The sequence below is a fragment of the Panulirus ornatus genome, chromosome 15, assembly GCF_036320965.1.
Source record: "Panulirus ornatus isolate Po-2019 chromosome 15, ASM3632096v1, whole genome shotgun sequence".
Lineage (NCBI taxonomy): Eukaryota > Metazoa > Arthropoda > Malacostraca > Decapoda > Palinuridae > Panulirus > Panulirus ornatus.
In genome coordinates, this window is record NC_092238.1 from 27,927,129 (window position 1) to 27,943,028 (window position 15,900).

At 43.8% G+C, this 15,900-nt stretch overlaps 1 protein-coding gene and 1 long non-coding RNA gene across 5 annotated transcripts in view; one reads left to right on the top strand and one right to left on the bottom strand.

Annotated features, from left to right (window-relative positions):
- Positions 1-2,863, bottom strand: part of LOC139753798 (homeobox protein engrailed-1a-like) — a 177,345-nt gene extending 174,482 nt beyond the window's left edge. The window contains exon 1 of one of the 3 annotated variants that reach the window (XM_071670673.1): positions 1,702-2,863. In XM_071670673.1, the coding sequence (XP_071526774.1) occupies positions 1,702-2,248 (547 nt within the window). In that variant the 5' untranslated portion in view covers positions 2,249-2,863. The remainder of the gene's footprint in view (positions 1-1,701) is intronic. The other 2 variants (XM_071670671.1, XM_071670672.1) reach the window with 2 other exon arrangements.
- The window catches only part of LOC139753799 (uncharacterized), a 193,698-nt gene extending 178,018 nt beyond the window's left edge, over positions 1-15,680 (top strand). Inside the window, exons 4-5 of one of the 2 annotated variants that reach the window (XR_011713773.1) lie at positions 14,109-14,706; positions 15,198-15,680. This is a non-coding gene — a long non-coding RNA (uncharacterized lncRNA). The remainder of the gene's footprint in view (positions 1-14,108; positions 14,707-15,197) is intronic. The other variant, XR_011713774.1, reaches the window with a different exon arrangement.
- The last annotated feature ends 220 nt before the right edge of the window (positions 15,681-15,900 follow it).

A 15,900-nucleotide genomic window follows, 5' to 3' on the forward strand; every position in this document is an offset into this window, starting at 1 on the left:
ATGAGGTATACAGGTAGGTTTCACATGAGGCTTTGAGGCGTCCAGTCATACCTGGGATAGGGTAATGAGGCATTGAGTTACATCTCGCATGGGAAATCAAGAATCTAGTTAGACCTCATATGAGGTTATGAGGCATTCAGTTAGACCTTATATGAGGTTGTGAGGCATTCAGTCAGACCTCACCTGGCGAACTGAATTGTCCATGTAGACCTCACATGAGGTAATGAGGCTTCCAGTTAGACCCACGCGGGTCAGTGAGGCACCCAGTTCGACCTCACATGAGGTAATGAGAGGAGTTTGATAGCTTTTCACTCGCTTTCCAGACATTTTTCATCATCCCTCATTCTTAAAAAGACAGAATGATTCCATATTTATCAGTACACTGATGTGTCTATGTATACACTCGTTTCTGACAGGAATGAGAGACCCCATGAAAATAGTTGTATCCTACCATAGCTTGGGACGGACAGCTATGTTCTAGCTTGGATCAATAAGCCATATTGTAGCCATGAAGGCTAAGCCATGACCAGTGTATTACATCGTAACTCTTAAGATTTATTTCTTGTAACTCTGAAGGAATAAAGACATATTGTAACCGTGGAGAGTAAGCCATATTGTAACATTGAGATCAAACCATATTGTGACGAAGAAGGATAAGGTACAGGGTTAGCATGATAAGCCATTTTGTAACCAGAAGCCATATTGCAACCAGGAAACATATTAATGAACCATCTCGTACCTACGAAAAAAAAATGTATACAAGCTTTACTCTAGCTATGTACAATGAGCCATACTATCATCATGGTGGGGAAAAAATATATATTTATATTGCAGCCGAGCACGATCAGACAAGCCATTTTCCAGTCGGGAATAATCGACCACGAAGAACTGCATTTGTTTGAGTGATCAAGCACAGACCCACATGACATATTGTGAACCACGAATTATACGCAAGAATGTACTCACTTCAAACTAGCATGGACTGACTAAATATATATATATATATATATATATATATATATATATATATATATATATATATATATATATATATATAGCACCATCCCGAGCCCTTAATGTCGTCCATTTACAAGAAAATACACTGTGGGTTCCCCCCCCCCCACCTTCGTGTATAACTCCTATACTTCACGTGCAGTTCTTGAGATCTTTTGTCAAGTCTAAAACACGAACACGACTTCCTCTCCCTCCTGCCTCTCTCACGCCACTACGCTTCCTCTTTACGACACACTGCCACACATTACGACGGACGGAGTCCCGTTCTAACGGCTCCGGAGGTGCGCGACAGGTCGCTCAAGGAGGAGGGTGTTATCACCGCGTTACTTCCGCGGCCCAGCGTTACTTGATCCGGGCAACGCACGTCGCTGCCAAATGCCATTCGTCACTCGGCACGTCACACGAGAGGGAGTGAGTGTCGCACGTCACTACACAGCAGTGTCATACAACATTGTACTATGCCACTGAATGCGTCTCTGTTACAAGGGTTACCTGTGTAACGTTACAAGTCACGTGTCAGCATGGTTGTCACATGGACAGTGTCACTATCCATCAGTGTCACACGTGCCGTGTCACTCGTCACCAGTGTCACATGGCGGTCCCAGACGTCACTGAATTCATGCGTCATCGCAGTGCCTTTACGATGATAGGTTAGCGTCACTCAGTCATGATGTATAGAGTACTCACCTGCAGAAGGTCGGTCTGAGTAACGCGTGCAGTAGACCCAGGCCGGCCAGAGAGTGCCCCCAGAGCCCTCCCGGTCCTTCAGGAGGAAGCTGTTGGGAGGCTGGCCCACTTCGCCCAAGCCCCGGGTGGGGTCGCCGAAGGGCTTCTTCGGGTCTTTGTTAGTGACTCGCGAGAGGTCGACGGGCTGGTCCGTGGTCTCGACGGGGTCGCCCAGCCGCCGCCCGAAGTCCGGCTTGAGGATGTTGTCTATCGAGAACTTGAGGGAGCGATGGAGGGCGGCGTTGTTGGCCTGGTGGGCCACAGGAGGCGTACGGGGCGGCCCAGGGCTCATGGCCGGGTCTGGGGGCTCTACCTTGGGGCTGGCTGCCACCTTGTCGCCGCGGTCGTTGTTGGCGCTGTCATCCACGTCGATCATGGAGTCGTCCGTGTCGTCGCGTGGCGGCGGCAGCGGCGAGTGGCTGCCGACGGAGATGTCGTCCTCTCCGTCGGCCTCCGTGCCCTGCGAGGGCTCGGAGCGCGTGTCCATGTGCTCTGAGGCGTCGCACATGTCGGCGTCCTCCACTGTTGACCTCGGGTAACAAACCCTCTAATTACACTTTCTGCGATAATTAACCCCCCCCAAGACTCGTTAAGAGCGACTGCTGGTTTCGGCCGAGAGTCCCCCGTTCACCAGCAGCGTCTTGCTGGAGCCATGGAACCCACGGGGCGTCGAGGGGAGGAGGAGGAGGAGGAGGGGGTGGTGTGGGACGACAACGACGAGTCTCCCGTCAGCAGAGGGCCGATCGTCCGTCGGAACGCGCACTTCCGATTTATACCGGGGTCGGGACGCACCTCGCAATTAGCAGCACTTGCGGCCGGAATACATGATTGCGGTCGGGCGGCGTACGCAGGCAGAGTGTTCGCTGGGTGCCGGGGCTTCTGTCACTGGCGGAGCCGACCACGCGGTGCCATCGTCCCACGGGAGTAGTTATCATCGCCACTAACACATCCTCAACGCCCGCGATCACACTACAAATTACCGGGCCCACCCACCAATCACTGATGACGTCACTGCGCAGCCCGGGCCCCGCCCCAAGGCGACCACCACGTGACGCCGACCAATCGTTAATCGGCCCCTGATCCGAGGCGGAGTCCGGGTATCGGGAGGGCCAATCCAGCGTATGGGCCCCGGTGGCTCCTCCCACCCTCAGATAGTGTTTCCCTCCAGCCGACAGGGAGATTACAGTGCACCAGATGATGGCGGGTAGCTATGCACACAGTACTGTCAGCTTCATAATGGCCATAATTGGTCTCTATTTTCGCCGCTTTGCTCGTAAATCCAGGTTGTCGCCGGTAACAAGGGCGAGTGACGTGCCTGGGCGCATCTCTCCCCCCCTCCACCCTCAGATGTGCCACCCTAGGGAGGCGTTGCAGGCGCCGAAGGGAGGAGGAGCGTTGGTTGAGGGTTACACATCCTTAAGAAAACTACCACTTGGCTACAGACACGATGTTGTTGATTTTGTGCCGAGAACTCTATTCAGAGGCGCGGGCAGCTGGCTGCTGGGGTCCCAGGCGACGAGCCGGACTGCCTTGCTCCCGCCGTAAACGCCCACCCAACCGTCCTACCCCCCCTAGCGGCGGCCCCAGCGGGCGTGGGGCGTCGCAAGAGCGTGCTGGACCGTTAGGCAGAGAGTCGCCCAGTACGACCTGGAGTGAGTCTTAGGCCGCGAGAGACCGTGACGCAGTCCAGACTTGTATGGAATGGAGATATTCTCTCTCTCTCTCTCTCTCTCTCTCTCTCTCTCTCTCTCTCTCTCTCTCTCTCTCTCTCTCTCTCTCTCTCTATCTATCTATCTATCTATCTATCTATCACACACACACGCTCACATTTTTCTGAAGCTTCCTGGTCATAGAGATAGTCAACAAAGCCCAGCCCTCTTTTCCCCTTGGGGCACTTAAGAGATAGTAACTAAGATACTGAACACTTGCATCACAACACACAGTAAAGATAACAGTCAAAAGGTTGGGGTTTTTTTCTCTCTCTCCCGTCGGCTATAACATGAGGCGACCAATGGCCCCAGATCATGTGATATGAGGAAGATCCTGAGTTTAAGAAGAGGTCAGTTGCATACATCAGCTGTATCATCCACCCTTCCGGAGTTCAGCTGGCGTTGACCTCCACTGACCTCACATTGTGTGCATATCGTAACACCGGTAACAGAAGACCTGCTGATCTGTAACAAGGCCAATAGGTCTGATGCTTCTACCTGTTTGTTGTATGTGATGTCACTGTGGCTTAGCATTTATAAGAAAAAAAGGTTAACAAGGCCTCCCGCCTATGTTTTTATGAAAATCATTAACTTAAAAATCTGGCGAATAAATCATCTTTTTTTCAAGATATTGGCAGCGTAAGGCAACGTTAGTTTGTTTATACCCCTGTGACGTAACGTTAGAGAATCTATACAAAGATATGATTTTCTGTGGTCTGGAAAACGTTTGTGCAACGTTTGTTGACGTATACCTTCCTCCTCAACTTTTCCAGGGAAGGTTTTGAGGCTGTGCAGTTTAGATCCATTGATCTACTAGCTAGAAGACCTCACAGACGGTTTACAACACAGACATCACATACTCTCCCTCAGTTCACAACAAACAACAAATGCCGTCCATCAATTCACAGTACAGACGCCATAAACTGCCCATCAGTTAACAAGACAAATTTCACATACTGTCCATCAGCTTACAACATAGATATCAAATGTTGTCTGCCAGTTTACAACACAGATATCACATGGTGTCCATTAGCTTACAACATAGACACCACATACTGTCCACCCATCTACAACACAATCACCACATCACATACTGTTCACTATTTCAATGTACAAGTACCGCTAGAATCAGAATTAAAAAGATATATATGTACCAACCCTGTTTCTATACCTTGTTTCTATCCCTTATCCAGGTCATCCCCATAGTTAGGTGACAGCTCTGGGACCAAAGCAGTACTTCCTTTTCACGCATGGGGCGTCCACGTCGCAATTTCTGTGAGGTCCAGAGAGACCAAATGCCTACGCATGCGCCCCTGAAACGTAAACATTATACAGGGTGAGCCAGAAGTCACTGTGCACTTGCCATAGACCATAGACAATGAGTGTATCTAAAGAGTCTCTTTATATTCATAGAGATACGTTACCCATGCTTGCTTAAGTTACTACAAATGTTGGAAGTAGTGCCAGACCCATGTCCCTGGAGACACGCATCTACACTTTTGATCTGTTTGCGAAGAAATACGACACTTCAGACTTATCGCTGGTACCACAGGTGCACAGTGACTTTTGGTTCACCCTGTATCACCACGAATATTGTTACCCATAGTCTACTGTCTTCAGACGAAGATTTTAGAACTAAGGTTTAGTTACTTTATCATTCCTCAGTGTGTGTGTGTGTGTGTGATTTTTCACTGGGATATACTACCCTGAGCGTGTAAACCAAGTATCCTTGCCGACAGAATGGTGGATACTCTACCAGAGTTTACGGTAAACCACAGACGAAACTGAACCACTTGGCAGCGAACTGATATGATGTACGTCTCCGTGGATACGAGCATTTCTTGGTGAGTTGATCTCGTTAATCTGATCTTCCACCACGCCACTCGTTGTTTCTTTTATCGCTATCACAAAATGCCTCGAGAGGACCCAAAAGATCTGTTGACTTTTCGCGCTTTCCTTCGTATTCTATTTTTTCATTATGAGCAAACTTCCTTTGAACGCATCCTTGAAATGACTCGTAAATTCATGTGTGCTCTGAGCATCAGATCTTAACAAGCGCTGAGGGCCGGTAAACTTGGCTTCCCCCCCCCCCCTCCCCCTCCCCCTCAATCTAATAACTTAAGTCTCAGGTCAACTTGAAAAGCCATCAAATGTGAAGGCGAAACTGTCTCTTTGTCTCAGGGTTGGTGATTTCAACCCAAAGGTCTAAGAACAACTTGAGTTCAGAATCTTTTTCACTCCTCAAGATAAACAACTTGACTCCTCAGGGTCCTTCAACTTTAGCCACTTTAAGTGCTGGTAACGTATCCCTTCAGATCTGACATCAACTTAATTCCTCAGGTCCTGCAACTTAATCGTTTTTAGTGCTGGAAACTTATCCCTTAAGGTCCGGCAACCTGGCTCCACAGTGTCGCCAACTTGACCACTCAAGTTCATTAACATAACCAGCCTGTTGTTAAGAACTTAGACCCTCAGGTCCAGTAACTAAACCTTCAGTACTGGCAACTTAACTCATCAGGTCCTCCTGTAACTTAACTCCTCCAGTGACGACAAATGTCACTCCTTACGTCTGGCAGCTCGGCCGCAAAGGGTTTCATTCATATTCTCTCTATTAATTTCTTTTTCTTAAGTGATGACTGTGAAACCTAAACGTGGGCAAAGTAGTGCCATACCACAGTACACTGTCGATGTTATAGAGGGCGAGTATCCTACTCAGTTTACGAATATCTTACAACAGTATTCAATAGGCAAAGGTATCGCAAGGCGCTCAGCCCCAGTGAGAGAAATAAGTTCTTCATTATTAGTGACTGTTTATAGAACATTGATGTACATTTTATACACGACTGAGTCAGCTGGACGGGTTGATGAGTGGAGTAGAAGAACAAAGGAAAGTTCGATCGTGTGGTTGAGGACAAATGAATGCAGACAAGACACTGTTGTTGTTCAGGGCATATGAATGCAAAGACACATTTGAACTGTTGTTGTTAGTAGCAGAACAAAGCAAATATCTTTTTTTTTGTTATGGTTTGTTCGTAAGCATTTGAGTGAAGTTATTTTGAAGTTATTTGATTCCCAACACTCCTGTGGAATGAGGTGAGAGGCACTTTTAGGGAGACTGTCAAAAGGTGTTAGACTCTAATTGCCATACAATATAAGAGTCGGGTTCATACGCCTCAAGAGAATTACACTGCAAATGTAGTCTGGTGTGCCACAGACTATCGATGCAGAACAAAGGAAGTATTTTAATGTTGACCCTATGTAGGAGACTTGATAAAGACAGTATCCATGATTAACTTCGAAGGAAATGAAATTACAGAAGTAAGACTACAAGGCTGATGGAGCAGGGAATATAATTACACGAGATGGTATGCGGTAGGGCATCGAGAGCTGAGGTAACAGGGAAGATGTCCAGGAAATCGAGCGGCCTCGGTAGCAAGATGGTTCCATCCGACGTGAGCAAACGCTGAAGGAGGATCCTATGCCGAAGGATGAAGTGATTGAATCGCGTTATATGCTACTGGAATGGTAACGGTATAGAGTCAGAGGGCTAATAAGTTTATGATGAGTGGTGTTTGTCCCGCCAATGAGTAGAGAGACAGGAGGTCAAACGTGTGTAGAAGATGCGATTATCGCTGACCAAAGTCCTCGCCAAGAAGATGTATACAGAGACGTTGAGAGCAGAGCAGAGAACACTTGTAGTGTTCCTGATACTAGTAAAAGCGCGTGATGGAGGTGATCGTAGAGGATTTATTTATCTGTGATAGGAAGAGCAAATTCTTTAAATGATGGAGGAGGAATAACCTTCAGGAGTGGTCTTGAATGTATCGAGGTGCTAGTAAGGCCGACGCGAGGTGCGCTGGCCCCATACCTGGGGCGAGGGGCTAGGCTGGCTGCCCACAAGAACTCTTGATGTCTAACATTGACAGATGAGCGACGGAGGTTGTGGTTGTACCTGCTGGTGGTGGTGGTGTGGCGTAGTTTGAGCGGCAGTGATGGAAGAGTGTGTTGGAGGCAGCGGCCCGCACTGCTACGCTGGTGGCATACAGATGAAATGTATGGTGTCAGCCATGAATATATGGAGGATATGAAGAGGGAATTTAGAGGGATACGAAGGGAAGTGTAACGTAGTTTTGTCATTACTTACAATAGGAATGAAGATTACGAAGTGTAGGTCTTTGTGTCTGTCTGGCTATGTGTGTATGTATGTGTGTATGTATGTGTTGAAAAGGTGAAAACAAGAGTCCAGATATATACGTAGAGCCTTTATGTATGGAGATACGAGGTAAGATTTAAGAATGGCAGAGATTATGATAACATATTGCTTCTGAAGCGTCGACTTTCCAAAAATACAGGAGGAAAAAAAAATGGTTTCCAGGGATGAGACTAGCGCATGTCGTGTGGTGTACCGCGTTCTTCAAGTAAAGAAAAAATATTCTAATGGACCTCCATTTCTCTGACAGTTCTCGATAACTTAACGTCAGTGTTGAGGGTTGAAATATTCTTACAGTATCTTGGAGATTCAGGGTTGGAGTTGTTTTTGCCTTCCGTGTGTTGAGGAACTGGTGAACCATTCGTTCGGTAACCCACTACTTCCTTGTTAGGAAAGCGTATGAAAAGCCTGGCTTGATTACTCCTCTAAAGCCTGCGAGAATCCCAGCCGTAGGGAGGATCCCAACCGCAGCTAGGATCTCAACCGGAGCTAGGAACTCATCTGTAGCTAAGATCTCAAACGAAGCTGCTAAAATGTGACCACTCCCCCAGACGCTAACTGACTACCACCCATCAGCGGACGTTGTTCACAAGGATAACTTTGGATCCACCGGGAAACACCTTGTGATGACACTTGATATCATGGTTATCGTAAGACTACGTTCCTCCTGGATGATACTGAGGAAGACTTCGTCGTCAAAGGAATCTTCAAACACAAAGGCATCGCGAGCAGGTGCGCCACAAGGAGGTCTTTGACCACCATTACTGATTATGTAATAGAAACGATTTCCACAGTTTTGTTCTATCCACAATCCTGCTGATCGACAGTGAAACAGTATTACGCATATTCTGCGTACGTGCGTCCAGGTATCAACTGAGGCTCTGAGACATTCGGACTAGGAGTGAGTTGCGGAAGGCGAGCCATCAAACTCGCAAGTTATCACTGCCGATACAACCACCTCGAGATGATGTAACGCTCATAGTATACAAGGTTAGGCCAGGATCCAACTGAACATGGGATTAAAGAGTTCCCCTGGTGATGCCTTGGCCCATCTGAGTGCGAAGTGGAGATACGAAGGGTGGATGAGGACCAGACTCGATCGCTGACGAACTGGCTCACTAGCTGATGGCCTTTGCTTCTGGGCCAATCGACTTACCCTCATCACTTCAGGTCGTCACCACCTCCACCCAGAGGAGTTCCTCAGGCATGAAGTGTTGGCTTCAGCATCCCTTCACCAGACCTAAATTTTTCTCTGATGTTAAATGTTGTACGTATTTCTTGGATTGTGATGAATGGATTATCATTATAGTCTATGAAATATAAGCTTCAGTTAGCTCCATCAGTTGTGAAAACACACATACACATACACACCATTAACGTCGAATTCACGATATCATAAGAAGTCTGATTCATGGAACGATGGATTCTCCTCATACAGGTGGCAACGCTCTTCCTTTATATAGCTTGAGTAAGATTATGTTCCGACCCGTGGTCATGTCAAAACTAGAAAGTAGGAGAAAAGGAATAACGAAATCAATTAAGGGCTCATCGGGAGCTTTTAGACCTGATTTCCCAAAGTATAAGAGACAGAGAGAAAGACGGAAGGAGAGGAGAATGTCACAGCTTCGCCTGGTCGAAGAATACATCATAACGGTCAATCCTCGGCGTGGCGTGCGTCCTCACAGAAACTTTGTGAAGCAGGAACCAGGCCGAGCCGTGGGTCCAGTTCTGATAGACTAGGATATATGAGGACAGCTCACGAGAGCAGTGACCGAAATGATAGATCTATAAACTGCAAAAGGGCAGCAAAGGGCAGGAGCATCATGGCGGACGGGTAAGGGATGATGGTTGAGGAGATGTGACTACTGGAGAATCAATGATGCAAAAGGCTTTCGATTCCACCCTCGCTGAAAGAGAGGCGGCAAGAGAGCCGCCTCAGACGTACGGGCTGAAAACTCCATATTGGCTTGAGTGAGTCTCCTGCTGGAAGGGAGGAGGTTGTTGAAATTACTTTCAGTATTTTCCAAATTAGATTTTCGCCCACAAAGACTAATATATATATATATATATATATATATATATATATATATATATATATATATATATATATATATATAGATAGATAGAGAGAGAGAGAGAGAGAGAGAGAGAGAGAGAGAGAGAGAGAGAGAGAGAGAGAGAGAGAGAGAGTTATCCTGATAAAAGAGAATTGTTTACTCCTGTGCACAGTATGACCTGGTGTACCTGTTTATTTGTTTGCTGCTGTTTCTGTGGATATATTTTTGTTCCATTTATAAGCTAGATGTCCACAAGTTTACGTCCATGCTGATCTCAATAAATCCAAGCAGAACTCTGCTGTGTTAGTAATGTATATCTATGGTTATCCAGTGTATTTGCCTGACTTTTTTCACTGGTACATAATGCCTCCTTTTATGTATCAGGATCAGATTTGATTAAGTTAATGTCTTGGATGAATACGTCCCTATACACACGAAAGCTTAGAAATAGATCACATATATATACACACACAAACACTCCTGTGTCCATCTCTCCACCTACACATGCAATACACACATGTACACACATACTCGACACATTTCTGCGCTCCAAAACACACCCTTACACCTTCACACTCTAATACTATGCCTGCGCACAGGTACACGCTCGCGCGCCAGCACTCCCATATATGCCCATGTTAACACACTCGCATGCCCCTCCACACACACACACACACACACACACACAGGCCGTACGCCTGCCAGCGACGATTGTCCCGGGGCGGGAACGATAAGTCACGTTCGCTTTGTTGACACGCCCAGCCAGCGAGCCGACCGGGGCCCCCCCTCACAAGGGGGGCCCAGCCTGGGGTGGTGGTTGTGCCCAGTGTTGGGGGTAGAGGGAACGGACGGAGGGAGATGGTAGGTGAGGGGACAGTGAGAGGCGGCAACTCAGAGAGAGAGAGACAGAGAGAGAGAGAGTCCTAGTAATGCCTACAATGCGATTCTGACTTAAATGCGCGAAAGATTTTGTAGGGGCTACGATGTGAGTTTATAACTTTTTTTTTTTTTTGCCATTAAAATAGATGAATAAGTAACGCTTTATCGGCTTAAGGCAACCATTCGGGATAGAAATACACAGTTGAGGTATTACAGATATTACAGAACAGAGGTCACGATAGTCACCTGGTAGATGAAACAGTGAGTGAAGAGTTGCTTGCATGTGTATTGCTGAGAAAGACCAGCCCAGAGTGAGACATTAGGAAAGACGGGAAACAAGATATCACGAGAACAAACTTGTAATAAGAAACAAGGAAGCACATATAGGCTTCAGAGTTAGGATCTAAAGCAATTTAGAAAGTAGGTGTAAACTGTGGTGGATGTTATTTAATAGATGCAGCAATAAATACCACAACAACAATGGGGTTCGATGTTTACGAGCCAATATTTAAGCGACTAATTTGGGCAATAGAAAACAATGATGCTTTTCTTGAAGTTACAAATAGGAATCATAAATCTTTTCTTGTATATATAAAGATGTGTTTTTCTAAACACCTCATACATCATGTAGGAAACCATCATTACTTTGTTGGAACAGATAAACTGAAATGTGATTAGATCTGCTTTTATATGGCAAGCGTTTAATAAATGCCAAATCTCTCTGGACGGAGTTATCTCAGTGTGTTCATTGTACATCTTTGAGGTGTCTGTTACTTATAAAGGTTTGGGTTATATTATGTGCAAGTGATGACACTAGAGGTAAAGTGAGATGAGGGTAAGAATGCAGCAAATTCAGTAGCAGAACAGATATCACATTAATTATTTTCGCGAATTGACGTCTGGATTTGAATTCCCAACGGTAAACCAATGAACAGCATTTTCTCTTGATATTTGAGTGCTAACCTCATGTTACTCCGTGCTCACTGCTACTCGAATCGTTGCTTGGTTATTTGGGCTTCAGGGCTATTAACTGTAAGGGTCATTAAGGCCGTCAGGTCATAAAACCACCACCTGTAAAATATTTAACGCCTTCTTTAAGTGTTCAAGATAATTTTAAGACCACATTTATTCTGACTTGGTATATGGCCCGTTCTTTTTAATGCCGTGAGGAGAATATATATATATATATATATATATATATATATATATATATATATATATATATATATATATATGTGTGTGTGTGTGTGTGTGTGTGTGTAACAGTTTGAATGTTTGTTTTTCCTTATTTTCTTTTCTACATAATGACAAACGTGTGACAATTTTCGAACTAGTTGGTCACTACACAAACAAGTGATTAGTGATTGGCCGCATCTGTCACACGAGGTGATTATATCTGGCGACAGTTATCAAAAAACTACTTCTGAGGATGAGAATATGAAAGGAGCAACCATAAGTGCACAACTGTATTATATATTCAGAACAAAAATTGAACTACCGCAGTGTGAGGCTGTTAATCTAAAGTAACATGTAACTTTTTTTTTTCATTACCAAATAAGATATGATAAATATTGACCTTTAAAAAAGCAGGACTCTTTTACCATAACACAAGTTTGCTTTCAAAATCTTTCGCCTTACTCCTCAATCTTTCCCTCTTTTTCATATTTCTGTTTCCTGTTTACCCAAAATACAATTAATCAAATCAGACTTTTATCGCCTTCTCACTATTGCCGTCCGCACAGTACATATGCTGTATGTTATTCTCCCACATGCATATAAAAGATATGTAGACGCCACAAGCGACCGAGAGAAAGGGAAGAAGGATTTGCATACTCATAAGTCTAAGCTCAGATGAAGTCCACTAGACACCTTTCAAGCACAGCATATTCTCTTCTTTTTTTTATGGGGGGGAGGAACTCTTCTGAAAAATTGAAAACGAGATGTGAAACTAAAGAGCGATTCTTAATTTCACGTCATCAAGGAATGTAGTAAGCGAGGGCTTCGAAGTTTTCATCAAATATGTAGGGTTCATTATAATACAGCCAAAAGGAAGATGTCGATGAATTTGACTAGCCTAGCCGAGTTCAGAGTTCGCCGCAGCGATCTTCTGAGGCGATGAGCCATAAAGGAAAGTAGCAAGGCCATTATTCCATCTGAAACAATCATACGTGGAAAGAAATATTTGTGTCCTTTTAAATTATTTTATTCATTTTTTTTTCCAAGTAGCTGTTGAAACTTCAAGAATTTGATGAAATGTGGAAAGGTTATCATCCTTTGTACAATCAAACTCCATGTAATACTAGTAATCTCTTAGAAGACAGAAATACGATTGGAGTTGCATTTTCTTAGTCAAAAACTGTAAAACAAAACAAAGACACGAATACAGAGCCCTCGAATTTCCTTGTATCTCTTTTCTAAGGTCATTTATTTTCTCCTATTTTTGATTTCCTCAACACAAACACACTTCTCAATGATTACCATAAGATTTTCTCTCATAAGGTGACCTATAACATACGCTTTTAGATTATCAAACACCAGCATTCCTCATCTTTGCAACTATTTCAGGAAAAAACAGACTAATTTCGATCCATTGATCCTATATTGGTTTACTCCTGATCAGGATATTTAACGAGTGGAGTTGTTTGAATTGACCCATTTCTATTTAGAGTGTAAACATTTATCCTTTAAGTCCCCAACTGATATCAATTAGCAGCTTCGTGATGTAAAGCTTACATAATGTTATCTGTTTATTTTTTGCTCTTTCAGGTCAGAAGCCTGAAAAGGGGTCAGAGATCTGTTTCTGTTTGCTTTTCTGTGTAACTCTGTGTAACCGTTCTATCCATAAGGTTAAAGTGACAGATTCCATCGATCCATGTCGACCTCAGCCCACCTTAACTTGTAGGTTTTACACGATTACTTGTGTATTTTGATCTCCCCAATTTGGAAAGGGTACCATGTGTTTTTACTAGTTATCAACCATTTTTGTCAGTATGCCTACATAAGGCCAATTATAAAGATAAAACAAACGAATAACTAACAACTGTTCTTTGTCAGATGCATCCATTCTTCATCAAAAATTGACAGGAAAATCTGCAGCAGTTACCCATTGGCATGAAAACTCTGCAAATGAGTAAGAGAAAACGTTGTGATATAACGATAACTGATATAAACTATAATTAGTCAATATCTTCTCACCGTGCATGAGGCAATAGACGGACTGTGTTAAAGTGATTATAGAAACAAGAGGTTTAGAATAGCATGGACGTCGAATATAATGGCTGTTGTATGCAAATAGTGCCACAGACTGTCGTATGCACGTCCCTCCAGTAGATTAGATATTCTTGAGAGATGAGTTTTGCACAGTTTTATAGTCGGGAAGTGGTTTATCATGGCAAAGATGATAGATTGCTCGTAGTATATAGGCGAACAAGAGAGAGTATCACATCTCGAGATAACAGACGTTTGCTAGGATACAAGATATTGGTAAGTTGACTCTTCATTTTCTTACGACAGAGGCAGCGACAAGAGAAGTTGAGTTTTAGGGTCGTCTTCTTGAAGATATGGGAAACCACAGTTCACATAAATCTAGTATGTGTCTATCTGACCATCTGCATGTTTGTTTTGTTTGTTTGTTTGTTTTTTCTATGTCTATTGCCAGAGTTGCCTGTATAGGCTTGCCAGTTTTTCAAGCCTGAAATCATGTATGTTTGTGCTGTGGTCACGAAACTAATGATGCTATGATACACACAAGCAATTGTTGCATGATAAATGTTAACTAATGTGAGGTCTTAGAGTAAAAAAAAAAAAAAAAGGTTTGTGGTGTGGTAAAAAGGGTAGTGAGCAGCAGTATTGTGCATGTAGTTAAACTTGATAGAAGCAGCTGCTGTGCCGTGCCATCTTTAACCTCCCTGACTACACACACACACACACACACACACACACACACACACACACACTAACGAGGCTATATTCCCTTCAATACCAACGAGTTCTACTCTTTTGTCTTTTCATGCTGTTGAGTTGGACTGGATCCCGGAGGAGGGCAGCACCCCGTCGCTAAGAACCAAAGGCAAACATCTCCTTCGAAAGAATTCGTACTTCGATGAGTAAGGTAAACTCTTGAAGTCCTTAGTGTTTGTATGAAATGGAAATAATAGATATTGGAGCGCGTATGTCAATAGACCATCCACAAAAGTACTCACAGAATTAGGTGATGATCTTAGATTTGCAGAGCTTATTAAATGATGATATCTTTGATATAATGTTTTAAGATATGTAGTCAGTTATCAGGCACTGCAAGAGGAACTGATTTGTTCGGTATGTCATGAAAGTAAACCATGACGGCAAAATAGAAGCATGATTGATTTATCTCTTAGGAAAATGAGGTTCTTTTTAAGAGTTTACTCGTCACAAATCATACCACACGTCTCCATTTTTAAGTACGATGCGTTTATCAATTCTATTCATTATCTTGTCTGCCGAAATTTTCTCGATGGTTCCTGCGTAGCTCCCAAAAACAGAATAGTTCCCAAGTAATGGGATACAATGTACTGCAAATGCGTTGTGTACATAAGTAAAGTGGCATATTTTCTACTCCAACAGGGCTTTAGGCGAAGGGACAGATGTCACCATACATCATCCATGTATGGGGATGCCTAGCACAAATTCTTAACAGGAAATTCTATCGGTAAATCAGAGGACAAGATGAAGGAGATACGAGGAGCAATGATTGTACATGTGTGTGTGTGTTCATGCATGGGAGAGGAAATTCCCACAGGCTGTTTTTTTTTTTTTCTACCCTAGGCTGCTTAATGACTTCAGTCAGTAGTTATGAACTATCCTAGGTTACTAATGACTTCAGTCAATGATTAAGGTATCCAAAGCTGCTTATTACCTGCAAATGATTAGGGATTTGTAATGCTAGGCTGCTTATGACTTCAGTCAATAAGTAAGAATTTGTTGATTACTGTAGAGCCCCTGCCTTACTGCACAAATAGTTCTAGTAGGTTAGATGAACTGTAAAATCACAGCCACATTGAATTATTGTATTGCATTGTCTATCAAAAGCTGACCAATAAAAAGTACGTGTGACATCATTTATCACTGACCCTATTTGAGGCTGAAATTTGTGATTTTATGACAGGAGTTAACTCGCTCAAGGTTGATGCAGATGAGTGTTGACATATCATTTCAAAACGAATCATATATGCCTTATGGAAAGTAAATCATCTGGTTTGATTAGTCAATTAATTAAGTTTTTACGCCACTTGACCGCCAGGGGTATTTAAAGCCGTCAAAGTAATCG